General features: G+C 33.4%; 1 protein-coding gene across 3 annotated transcripts in view; it reads left to right on the plus strand.

The window, feature by feature from the left end:
• Nucleotides 1-335: 335 nt before the first annotated feature.
• The window catches only part of WDR27 (WD repeat domain 27), a 241,045-nt gene continuing 228,813 nt past the window's right edge, over nucleotides 336-12,567 (plus strand). For 2 of the 3 annotated variants that reach the window (XM_074309285.1, XM_074309286.1), the window contains exons 1-7: nucleotides 336-774; nucleotides 2,785-2,980; nucleotides 3,706-3,847; nucleotides 7,365-7,489; nucleotides 8,043-8,156; nucleotides 10,421-10,472; nucleotides 11,591-11,661. In XM_074309285.1, coding sequence (XP_074165386.1) covers nucleotides 2,792-2,980; nucleotides 3,706-3,847; nucleotides 7,365-7,489; nucleotides 8,043-8,156; nucleotides 10,421-10,472; nucleotides 11,591-11,661 — 693 coding nt within the window. In that variant the 5' untranslated portion in view covers nucleotides 336-774; nucleotides 2,785-2,791. The remainder of the gene's footprint in view (nucleotides 775-2,784; nucleotides 2,981-3,705; nucleotides 3,848-7,364; nucleotides 7,490-8,042; nucleotides 8,157-10,420; nucleotides 10,473-11,590; nucleotides 11,662-12,567) is intronic. The other variant, XM_074309287.1, reaches the window with a different exon arrangement.

Here is a 12,567-nt window from a genome sequence, read left to right on the forward strand (position 1 = left end):
CATTTCTATTGAGCATAGAGATGCTGTGAAGGTCTAAATGACAAAATTTGACAGAGACAGAGAGAGATCCTGAGAGACACACAGAGATAGAGACAGAGGCAAAGAGACAGACACACACACACATAGACACAGAGCCCGAGACAAAGAGAGACAGAGACAGACACAGGCGGAGAGAGAGAGACAGACAGACAGACTGACAGACATAAAGAGACAGGCAAAAGAGACGGTAGGAGAGAGAGGAGAAAGAGATACAGACAGAAAGATAGGCAGAAGAAACGAGGAGAGCGATACAGACACATAGATAGGGAGCGAGATAGAGACTGAGACACACACACACACAGAGACAGACAGACACAGACAGACAGACAGACAGACAGACACACACACACACACACACACACACACACGAGTCCAATCCTGCTTTAAGACATGAGCCAGGGCAGGATATGCCAAGTCATAGAAGTGAGGGATTTGGCTTTCAGACCTAGCTTTCCTGCTGGTTCTGTGGACAGCTACTCCTCTCTCCTCCCCGGCTCTGAACCGCTTTGAACAGAACCCCTGCGATCCTTACTAGACCTCACTCTACAATTATCTAGAAATAGTCGCCTTGCTCACAAAGTGAATTGTCCCATTCTGCACACCATCTCCATCCTTGGCGTCTTTGTTGCCTAGGATACAGAGGCGGGGACTCTTTCCATACAAGTCTCTAGCTTGGACCGTAAACCCTTCGGACTACGCCAATTTATTCACTCTTGGGAGAAGATCTTGTAAAGTGTAGGTGAAGGGATCTTAAACTTCTTTAACTCCTAACACCTTGCTCCTCCATTTGCCTCTCCCTCCTAAGGTGCCCTTCTCAACCGGGCCCATCTGGCTTCTTTCCTGCTTCTGTAGTCCCGCAAACCTGCGGCTGCCGGGGTTTTCTAAGCTCTGAAGTAAGGGCTTTTAACCTTTTCTAGGGCATGGACCCCTTTGGAAGTCTGCAGCAATCCTCTAGATCCCAACTCAGAATAATGTGTTTAAATGCATAAAAGAAAATATGTAGGATTACAGAAGAGACTAGTTATTTGGAAATCCAGTTACCAAATTACTAAAAAGGCCAAGTTCACTCTCTCTTTTCCAGTCTAATTGGGGATTTTTTGGGTGAGAAACCTTTCACTAAGTCCCTCTGGGTGTTTGGGATTGAGTTAAATAGAAATTGAGTCAAATGGAAATACCGGACAAGGAACCAACAAGTAGCAGATGTTCTGATTAAGAACTCCTGCAGCAGAGAAACTGAGCAAGCATTATGAGGCAAATAACCTCAAACTAAACATTAGGTCTTTCTTGGCCAAGAATTTAATTTAATTACAGCTATTTATTTTCTTTGGAAGAAATAAATTGAGCAGTGGGACAGTAATTACTTTGTATTGATCATCCTAATTAATAAAATTGAAAGGGAATTTTTGGATAGATGTGTCATAATTTTGACAGATGCACCAAAAATGCCAGATGGCTGTTGTTAGTGGAGGTGTGATGTCAAGTCAGATTTTTTCCCCACTCTTATGGTATATTTAAGAAATTGAACTACTGAGTATTATTCAAATCATGTTTCCCTTTCTCCTTTCTTACGCAGAAATAACTCGTTTTATTTATGCCTAATTAGCATGAGGAGAATCACTTAGTTTATTTAAATAAAACTTGTAACCAAAAGTAATTTATTGAACTGTAATCTAAAATTGGGGTATTAAAAATTACATGTACGGAGAAAAAGCCATTGTTTTAATGCATTAAATTAGGTATTCATAGCTCAATACCAGGTAGAAAAAATGAACTTGCAAAAAAATGCTTCTTTTAGAACATAGACATTTGATGAATGCTGTAGAGTCATGGAAGATTTTTAAGTTAGGAGAGTGATATGATATGAGCTGTGTTTTGGATAATTAGTTTGGGAGAAGGGTATAAAATGGATTACACAGCAAAAATTGGATATGGATTATCAGATAAGAGCATATTTTAGTCGTCCATTGATTTTACTTTATTTGGTAATTTTGGATGAGATAAATAGTGTTTTTTAATTCATGGTCCACTTTTAAATCTAATATTCCTACTGATGACAAGCTAAAAAGTAAAAGTATTTCACATTTACATGTATAATTAATTTACTTTATTGATAGCAAATTAGATATTTAAATGATCATAGATTTTTCACCAGAAGGGACCTTTTAGGCCATTTAGTCCAACTGTTACTTTATATATACTTTATATATACACTTTATAGCCCTTATATATAAGGACTGAGATTAGTAAAGGTTAAGTGATTTGCCCAGTAGTAAGCAGCTCAGATGGAATTTGAATCCAGATCTTTTGACTCTTTTTAAAGCATACATTCCACTGTACCATAAAAAAGTACTTTCCAACCTTTGGAAACACAACTCATATCATATCACTCCCCTATTCAAAAACCTTCAATAATTCCACAGTAACTTACCAAATATCTATGCTCTAAATTAAGCATTTTTTTGGAAGCTTATTTAATGTAATTTTTAAAACCCCAAATTTTAGGTTACAGTTCAGTATATTACCTTTAATTATCTCATTTTGCAGATTAAAAAATTTAGGTGTCTCACAGGTTGTGAGTTAGAGTCAGAACTTGAAGCCAAGTCTTCAAGTTCTACTTCACTAGTACAAATTAAATGTTAGACATGGTTTTTGCCACAAATAGATCAATTATGAATTTTTTGAGGTGTAGTTAAAAATATCAGCCTTAAGTAACTTAATAGAGATTATGTAACTTTTTATTTTCAGCTTTAATATGGAAGCTTCAGAAAATGCCTCTCCTAATAAGGTTAACTATGATGTCAACATAGTTCAAGAAAGATATTTAATGGAATCTGAAAAATCGGCATCTCATGTTCAACTTGCTTGCGGTCAACATTATTGTGCTTTCCCTTTAAATGGAAATAAGCTTTGTATATGGAATACCAACAGTCCTTGCAATCAGGTACTTAACATTTATACTGTGTTTATACTGTGTATATATAAATAGTATGATACAAAAGGATATGAACTGTGAGCTGGTAAAGTAGATGTAACACTGACCCTATAGTCAAAAGGACCTGAGTTCAAATGTGACCTCAGATACTTACTATCTGTATGAGTCTGGACAAGTTACTTAACCCTGTTTAACTTCAGTTTCCTCCTCTGAATAATGAAAGGGAGAAGAAAATGGTAAACGATTCCAGTATCTTTGCCAAGAAAACCCAACTGGGGTCACAAAGAGTCAGAAATATTGAAATAACTATAATAAATGAATATATAATATGTAACATAATTTGTTATATATGGTATTAAAAGATTACTAAAACAGTTTTTTTTTTTTTTTTTTTTTTTTTTTTTTTTTTTTTAGTAGCTTTAGAAGTAGGGAAGAAAGGGTTTTTAAAAACAAGCTTTAAAAGTTTTTTTTTTTTTTTAATAGGCTATTACAGACAATGATTGATCTCTTTGAATTTTGTGGGATATGGTTCTTGCCAGGATTATGAATGGAAATTATATGAATTCAATTCAAGATTTGTTATTAAGAGTTTAGTATGTTCCCAGTATTTCTAAAAATAGTATTTAATCAAATACTATTGAGAATATTAAATTTCAGAAGTTTTGAAATTTTAATTTTTTTAGTTTTGTATTTTATGTAATAATGTATAATATTGGTATGTTGACTTTTTTTAGCCATTACACTTGGAAGGACATCATCAGTCAATTACTGCTGTGACATTTGGAAACACAGTTAATCCACTTTTTGTCTGTTCTGCATCTTGTGACTATGTAATAGTTTGGAACCTGTTGGAATGTGAAGAAAGAATATTAGAAGGTAAAAATAGTTTTATAGATGATCTTTTAAAATAAAAAAATATTATGTTTTATTTGTTCTTAAATGTATTTTGATAATATACAATATTTGGATTGACATGCTACTTAGTTCATCTGTTTCTTTGTGGTCATGACTTTTAGTCAATAGAAAAGTCATTTTGAGAGACAAAAAGAAAAACAAGCCATAGTCATCAAATCAAGGAATTTATGGTATAGTTGGAAAGATGAGATATTAAATACTTCTGACTGGAGAGGGTAGAAGATGGCCATCAGAAATTTCTTTTTAGATTTTTTTATTTAAGAAGGGAACCCAGAGAGTCACTTCTTTATCTCCCACTAGATAATTTGGATCTTTGCAACATCAATAGCAATTCATCATACTATATGATTACAATAATGCAAACTCATTCCTTCTCAGTTCTCTCTGGCCCTAGGGACATAATTTACTGCAAATTCCTATCCTATTCTTGTGCATCAGTAGTGGAAGGGCTCCTACTTTACGTGGGCCTCCAAAAACACAAGATTAATGTTGCAAGAGGGCAGTAGAGTCAACAAAATAAACATAATCAGGAGAGGAAAGTGAGAGGAACATAGTAGAAATCTGTGCTATAACATTGAATTTTCAAACCTAAACCAAAGGTCCTTTGGCCCCCAAGCTTTTAAAAACATGGTACAATCTCAGAGAATAAATCTCTGCCTGGAACCTGGTGTCTTTTGGTCTTTTTAAAGTGATCAGCTAGATTATTTAAGAAAGAAGCATTGATATAATTCATCCATAAATATATCCATATGTAAATATATGTGTATATATATATATATATATATATATATATATATTATCCACTAGAGTGGATTTACATAATACATATACATAATATACTAGAGATATAGGGTTATGTAATTATGTCAAAATAAACTTTAATAAGATATTTAATAATTGTATATATATTTTAACATCTTCTGGCCTAGGAATAAAACATCTTGAGAGCACATTATATTAATTAGATTTGTCTGACCATTTAAATATATTTATCTATTATGTAAATTGGCTTGCAACCTTCAAGTTTTCATATTTTTGTCAAAAAATAAATTTGAACCATGTAATTTTGTGGTACTGTGTAAAAATGTGGACAAGCAAGATTCTGCCAACAAAAAATTGCCAAGAAACTTTATATGACACATAAATAATTTATTAATATTTCTGACTTATGGTGTGACTTCTGAATTGAACATTCCAAATTGATTATAATTTATATGTTTTTGAATACTGCACATTATCAAAACTATTTAATCCAGTGAAATTAATAGGGATATTATATAGGAAGTTATCAAATTAGTAATGTTAAGTTTCAAAGTTGATCCATACATTTGGTGTTATATTTCCAGGCCACTCAGAAAAATGTGTGTAATTGATAACATTGTATTATTGGTATAATAGAATCCAACCATCATGTGCAAAAATGATTCCATGGGAATATATAAAAGAGAAGTATAATTTGAGATACTTCACATATGTCTCCCTGCTTCTAGCCTTGGTCATGGCTCCTCCACTTTAAGATGGTTTTCAGGTCAGGCGATATAAAAGAAGTTGGGGACTGTGGTAGCAGGATGGGAGTCAGGTTCACCAACTAGAATGGATCCCTTTGATTAAATTGTTGGGCAGAACATGGGTAATAAGAAATTAGGATGAGGGCAGTTAGAACATCTGAAGAGGCAAGTATGGGCTAGGTAATTGAGTAAGAAGTTTATCTTCCCACTCTTCCCATCAGTTACAGGTCATTCTTAGTGAGAGCAGGGGAAGGGTAGAATAATTTATCAACATTGGGGGTCTTATGTTAAACTGGGACATATAAAACCATTTCTATTTTTATTTCCTTTTTATCTTTATCTTTAATTTTCTTTCCTTACCCTTTCTCTCTCTCTTTCCTTACTCCTTGTTTTACTTCTAACAGGATAGTTGTTCAATTGTTTGTCATGTCTAACTTATGTGACCGCATTTGGAATTTTCTTGGCAAAGATATTAGAGTGTTTTGCCATTTCTTTTTCCAGCTCACGTTACAGATGAGAAAATTGAGGCAAACAGGTTTGGTTATGTGACTTGCCTAGGGCTACACGGCTAGTAAGTGTCTAAAGCCAGAATTGAACTTCATGAAGATGATGAGTCTTTTTGACTCTAGGAACAGTGCTCAATCCATTGCCACCTAGCTGCTCTTCTAACAGAGATTGGTATAAATTATAATTGATATATAAAATACAATTGGTATAAAATGAAGAAGCTGCGGTAGAACCTACTTCCAATTTCCCTTCTTTCTACCTTTCCTCTTTCCCTACTCCTCCTGCTACCATCCCAGGGACAAGGCTGAAGAGAGGGAAACAAAGATCAACAATGGTTAGTGTCCCAAATAATGGCATAGTCTATAGTGGTGATTAGGAAAGGGGAAAAATCTTCAGTCATACCTGTGGGGAGGAAAAGAAGAGGTCCTGTGATTGTCTTACTAGAGTTTGGAGCTGGAATTTATATGTAATGTAAGTAAATGAAGGGATAGCTTTTTTCAAAGTTTCTTAACCTGGGCCCATGAACTCTGAAGAAGTCTGTGGATACATTTTAAGAAGTCTTAGCCTCTAATAAACTTAACATTTCCTTAATTTATAAATTTAAAACAGTATTCTGAGAAGGGTTCAGGCTTTACCACATTGGTAGGAGATCCACAAAATACAAAAACAGGTTAAGAAGCCTTTATTTCCTTGAGATTTTGGGGGGTTTTGAGTGATTTCTTTAATGGGCAAGAATTTTAATGAAGGTATCTAGGAAGAAATAAGAGATATTTCATTTATAAAATAAAGGGAATTTTTAATGGGAAAAATGTTGACATTTTCATAGGCAGTTTGCTTGATTAACAGTTCTTCTGCATTGTCATAGAAAGCTTAGGTTAAAATGAAGTATCACTCCTAGAACATGGTTTGGTTAGTTCCAGTAGAACTTCCTTTAATTTTTTTATTGACATACTTTTTACATCAAAATTTGGGAAGAGAATTTTCTGATTAACCATATTTAATGAAGGCCCTCATCCAACCCTGACTTAAAAAGACCTTTATTTCCAGTGCCAATTCATAATTTATATTTGAACCTATAGAATTAATTTAATTAACATCATGTGAAAATAAGATTTTTGGCATATTCCATCTATAGTATATAAACATATTGATAGATTAAAAATGTCTGAGTGTAGTTTTTTACTTAGAAAGAACTATCAAAGATGTTCCTCTAATAAAATTCTTTTACTATAGTCACTTCAACTAAGAAGAGTTCTTAAATGTAGAATATCTTCAGAAGAAGCTTTATATTTTCATTGTTCTGTTATACCACTAAGGATGCAAAATTGGGGTTCAATGCCAATGGTTTTAGAAATCATCTGGGATCCATAAATTATATTATTTTCTCATGATATAGTCTAGTTATGCTATTTTTGTACTGACAACTGATTATGAATTGGTATTAATGATAAAAATTGTTATAGGGTTAACTCCTCGAGGAAATGTCATAGGATCACTTTTGAGAATGGTGCTTTATTTGAGATTTAGTCCAGATGACCGTATTATTGCTGTGTGTGCTGAAAATGACATACTCATGCTTGATGCTAAGGTAATACTTTTAGAATTATAGAATAATTAGAATTAATCTCAAATGAGATCTTAAAGATATAAGATACTGCATGTTAAAGAGTCTATAATATATTTTAAAGAAGAGTTTAAGCTGAGAGGCTCTCATCTTTCTTCTTCTTATTTTTTCTTTTTCCCTCTTCTGATGTGATTTATAATGTGGGATTTGGTACCAAATGATGTCAGGCACCAAAAATTGGGGTTTGGTCATGTGAAGAATTCATAATGGCCATTCTTTTTGACAAAAGGTAGATTTTTTTAGAGTAATAGATTATAGACAAAATGGAAGGCTACAATAAACACCAGGTATTACTGATAATTTATAGCCTATGATCCCTGGTACTTCTTTCTAGTTCTGACCCTGATTCATAAAATCTATTTAATTACTAAAGAATTTGGAGAATAGAATTACAATAGTTAAAGTAGAACAAGAATTTTAATATAAATGTTTCTTCTGGTAGATATGTGATATACAATTAAATAATCAGAATTACTAAAATAAATTATACTAAGGAAGTTTCTTCTATCAATTACAGTCTGAAACTATATTAACTGAGCTGAAAGGTCATATTGGTCCAGTTACTGCAGTTGAATTTTGTACCTGGCAAAAAAATATAATAATATCAGTGTCTGAAGACAGAAGCTTTAAGGTAAGAAAATGACTCATTAAACTACTGTTTAAATTGACTTTTTTTTTTTTTTTAAAGAATAGAGAGCTTTTCCCTTCCATTTAGAATCATGAAATAATAAGAAAAGAAGTTGATTTACTGGATATGTCAAATTAAAACTGATCTGATCTGATCTGATGTCTCTTTAAAGTTTGGGATCAAATTCACACTCAGGATTAGGTTTCTGGTAGAAGTATTTTGGCTTGGAATGATCTTAAATATATCATGATCCATATTGTTAAGGCTGTCCTTCATCTAAGAAATATTCTGGTGATTGGGTCATTTTTGAATCCTGCTGGCAATTGATTTTTTTTTTTTTTTTTTTTTTTTTGTAGTTCATACACATTTTCTGGTCCTGGAAATTCTAAACTAGAATCTCATAATAGCTTCTATGGTGTTTTGCTTTCTTTGACATCATTTTTTAAACAAGTGTTTTAATGATCTTACTATTTCTATTCTGGATTTTCTTACTATCTTTTCATTCTTTCTATCATTATTATCAATACCTTGCTCACTGCCTGGTTTATAAATATTTTTTGATGAATTCTCTTTATGACTAATGTTATTTTTCTATGACTAGCAACTGGCTAAGATATTTGTGGGATAGTAGTTTAGTGGTCACTATTAACTAATCCTGTAGTTAATAGTAAAGAATACTATTAATAATAACTTACTATTATTTATTAATAATAATTTGCTTTCTTTGACATCATTTTTTAAAATTTTTTATTATATATATATATATTTTATAATATTATCCCTTGTATTCATTTTTCCAAATTATCCTCCCCTCCCTCTATTCCCTCCCCCCGATGACAGGCAATCCCATACATTTTACATGTGTTACAATATAGTTTAGGTACAATACATGTGTGTAAATACCATTTTCTTGTTGCACAATAAACATTAGAATCCGAAGGTATATGCAACCTGGGCAGACAAATATTAGTGCTAACAATTTACATTCACTTCCCAGTGTTTCTTCTCTGGGTGTAGCTACCTCTGTCCATCATTGATCAACTGGAAGTGAGTTGGTTTTTCTTTATGTTGAAGATTTCCACTTCCATCAGAATACATCCTCATACAGTATTGTTGTTGAAGTGTACAGTGATCTTCTGGTTCTGCTCATTTCACTCAGCAACAGTTGATGTAAGTCTCTCCAGGCCTCTCTGTATTCCTCCTGCTGGTCATTTCTTACAGAGCAATAATATTCCATAACCTTCATATACCACAATTTACCCAACCATTCTCCAACTGATGGACATCCATTCATCTTCCAGTTTCTAGCTACAACAAAAAGAGCTGCCACAAACATTTTGGCACATATATGTCTCTTTCCGCTCTTTAGTATTTCTTTGGGATATAATCCCAGCAGTAGCGCTGCTGGGTCAAAGGGTATGCACAGTTTGATAACTTTTTGGGCATAATTCCAGATTGCTCTCCAGAATGGCTGGATTCTTTCGCAACTCCACCAGCAATGTATCAATGTTTGACATCATTTTTTAACAAATGTTCTAATGATCTTACTATTTCTATTCTGGATTTTCTTACTATTCTTTATAATAATAGTAATTACTATTATGTTAATTTATAATAATAGTTAAGTCCGAGTATGAGTGTAACAAAAAAATACTTTCTCATAAGAAAGGTGCACAGTCTCTGACACACAAAGCATAGTTTGAGAGTCAGAAACACACACATCCAGGCAAACGACATTCCCTAATGCCGATTTCCCCTCCCCAATTCCCCAGCCCCTTTCCCCTTAAGCTGGAGTTTCTAAATCACAGTCTCTTTAAAAAAAAAAAAAAAAAAAAAAAAAAAAGAGGTAAGAAAGCCTGAGGCTATCAAATGCTTAATAGAGTAAGGTGTTTCCCACTAAATCCTGTGGACCCTCCTTTATAGAAAGAGAAGATAAGAGTAGAAAGTTAGGGGCAAACAATAAAAAATTCTTTTCAAATCTCAGGCCACTATCCCAGATTATAAAACCCTGTCCTCACCCCCAAGGAGCTTACATTTTTATATTCTCTTGGGAGACATAACCTGCATCCCTCATCACCTCCGAGGTCCTTGTGGGTTGAAATTTTCTAATTTAAGTTTCATTTCTCCAATTTATTCTAACTATGGAAACCAAATAAATGCCCATCCATTTCTCATAATATGGTATTTGTTGTAAATAATTTTATTTTATGAAAGCCTTCCAAGTTCTAATATTTTCTAAACTACATATGTGCATATTTCCCCAAAAGGTCTGGGATCACTGTGCTGGATTATTGGTATACAATTCAGCAGTAATAACAGGTAAACTTTTACATTTCAATACTTTATGATTAAGTTTCAGATTAAAAGTTTCAAAAGGCTAAACCAGATTAAAGGGAAAAATGCCTCTGTTGCTGGGGAAATGACAATGGAGGATGGATAGAAGAGAAAACTCTTTTTCAGATACATGTATGAAAGAACTGAATGATAATGACTGTCTTTTCAAGTCATTTTTGATGGTCAGAATATGTCAGAATGTGGTAGTCTATATATATTTCTTATAATTTAGTTTTTTTTCCCCCCTCTCCCAATGGGAGGGTGACATAGGAGAGAAGGTAGATTTTTATTAATTTAAAAAAATTTTAAAAGACAACGAAATAACATCACTTGATTCAGTTGAGTTATTGTTTCCAGAGATGGAAATCAAACAGTTAGGTATTAGTTGGCTCAGTCACATGAAACAATTTACATTATTTCCTTCCCCAGTCATTTCTTTGGTGTATAAGCCAGAGTTTGTGATGGGAAAATAATAATTGCATAGAAATATAGGTTGGAGCCTGGTTGTAGAGGACTTTAAATACCACAGTGAAAGTTTCTATGTTTTCTTAGAGACAGTAAGAAACCTCAGAAGGTTTGCTAGCAGGGGAGTGATGAGGTCCAGGGAGTGATAAGGTCCAGAGGAGTGCAGCCTGGTGGGAAATGAAGAGTGATCTGTCTGCTTTTCTTAAATAGAAATTCTGAGAGAAACTCTCTGTTCCCCAATTAGAGGGAAGAGCCTTAAGGGGCAGAGGGTACTTCCAAAGTGGTATATGTAAATTTCTTAGAATTAATGAATTCAAGTTGTTTTAATATTCATTTATTTAATAAAATATTTATTAAGAATTATAAGAATCCTATATAAGACTTTAAGCCAGGAACACTCTAACATTTCTAGCTTTGGAATAATTGAATTGATATGCCATCTTTTTATTTGAGATAACTTCTCTTATGTCCATGTATTTTTAAAAGGAGCAGAATTCATTCTAAGCGTTTTAAAATAACTCCTTTTGTGGGAAAATTTAATTTGATTTTTCAGACTTATTTAAAAAATAGAAACTGTTAATGTTTTTATCTTAAAAATATATACCTTTAAATAAAGGTAATTATGTTCTTTTGTATAGCCTATCCTCTCCTAACTTTGTTCATTTATGAAGAAAAGGAACAATTTATTACTGGGAATTCTGATGGCCAGGTGAGAGCATTGTTTAAAAATATTTAAGTATAAATTATTGTTAAGCTTACACATGATTCTCCATTTTTCAAGTTCGTGTTTTTTTACTGGCTTTCTCCATGCTTGGAATTCTTTCTCTTTTCATATCTATCTCCTGATTTCCCTGGTTCCCTTCAAGTACCATTTAAAATCTCATCTTCTAAAAGGGGCTTTTTTCCTTTTATGAGAAATGAGGGTTGAGAGATCCCCTGACAGCAATGGGGTCCTCTGGCTGGTCCCAGGCTTTGCGAAAGAATTCACAAACCAGAATGAAAGAGATGAGGTTTGTGGCAAAAAGTGAGTTTTTTACACTAAGAAAGCAGTTTTTTTAGCAGGCAAAATCCTGTTAGGATTATTTATAAAAGTTTTGTCACAGAGTGTTTGATTATATTGTTTTTTTTTTTTTTTTTTGGCCTTGAGCCAGGGAGCAATTTGAGGGACTAATTTTCAATCCAATAAAGGGTAGTGATTATTCCCCAGACCAAGATCTCCAATTGAATGAGATTACTATCTGGGAGGTTTCCCTATGAACTGGAGGGTTGGGACCCAGGACCATTCTTCCCCCAAAGATTAAAGGGGACACAGTTTACATCAGAGCCTTACCTACGCTTCTTTCCCAAAGATCAGGGGGATAGTTTACATCACTATTCTCCTTAATGCCAGTGTCTTCCCTCCATTGGTGGATCCCCATTTTATCCTGCATATATCTTGTTTGTACATAGTTGTTTACATGTTGTCTCTTCTGTTAGACTATGAGTTCCTTGAAAGCAAAGATTTGCCTTTCCCCTTTGTATCCCTAGCACAGTTCCTGCTTAATAAATACGTAATGACTAACTAATGAAATTATACATAGAAAAGAGTGCATGATGCAAATTTTCTCTGATGAAA

Source organism: Sminthopsis crassicaudata, chromosome 4 (genome assembly GCF_048593235.1).
Source record: "Sminthopsis crassicaudata isolate SCR6 chromosome 4, ASM4859323v1, whole genome shotgun sequence".
Taxonomy (NCBI): domain Eukaryota; kingdom Metazoa; phylum Chordata; class Mammalia; order Dasyuromorphia; family Dasyuridae; genus Sminthopsis; species Sminthopsis crassicaudata.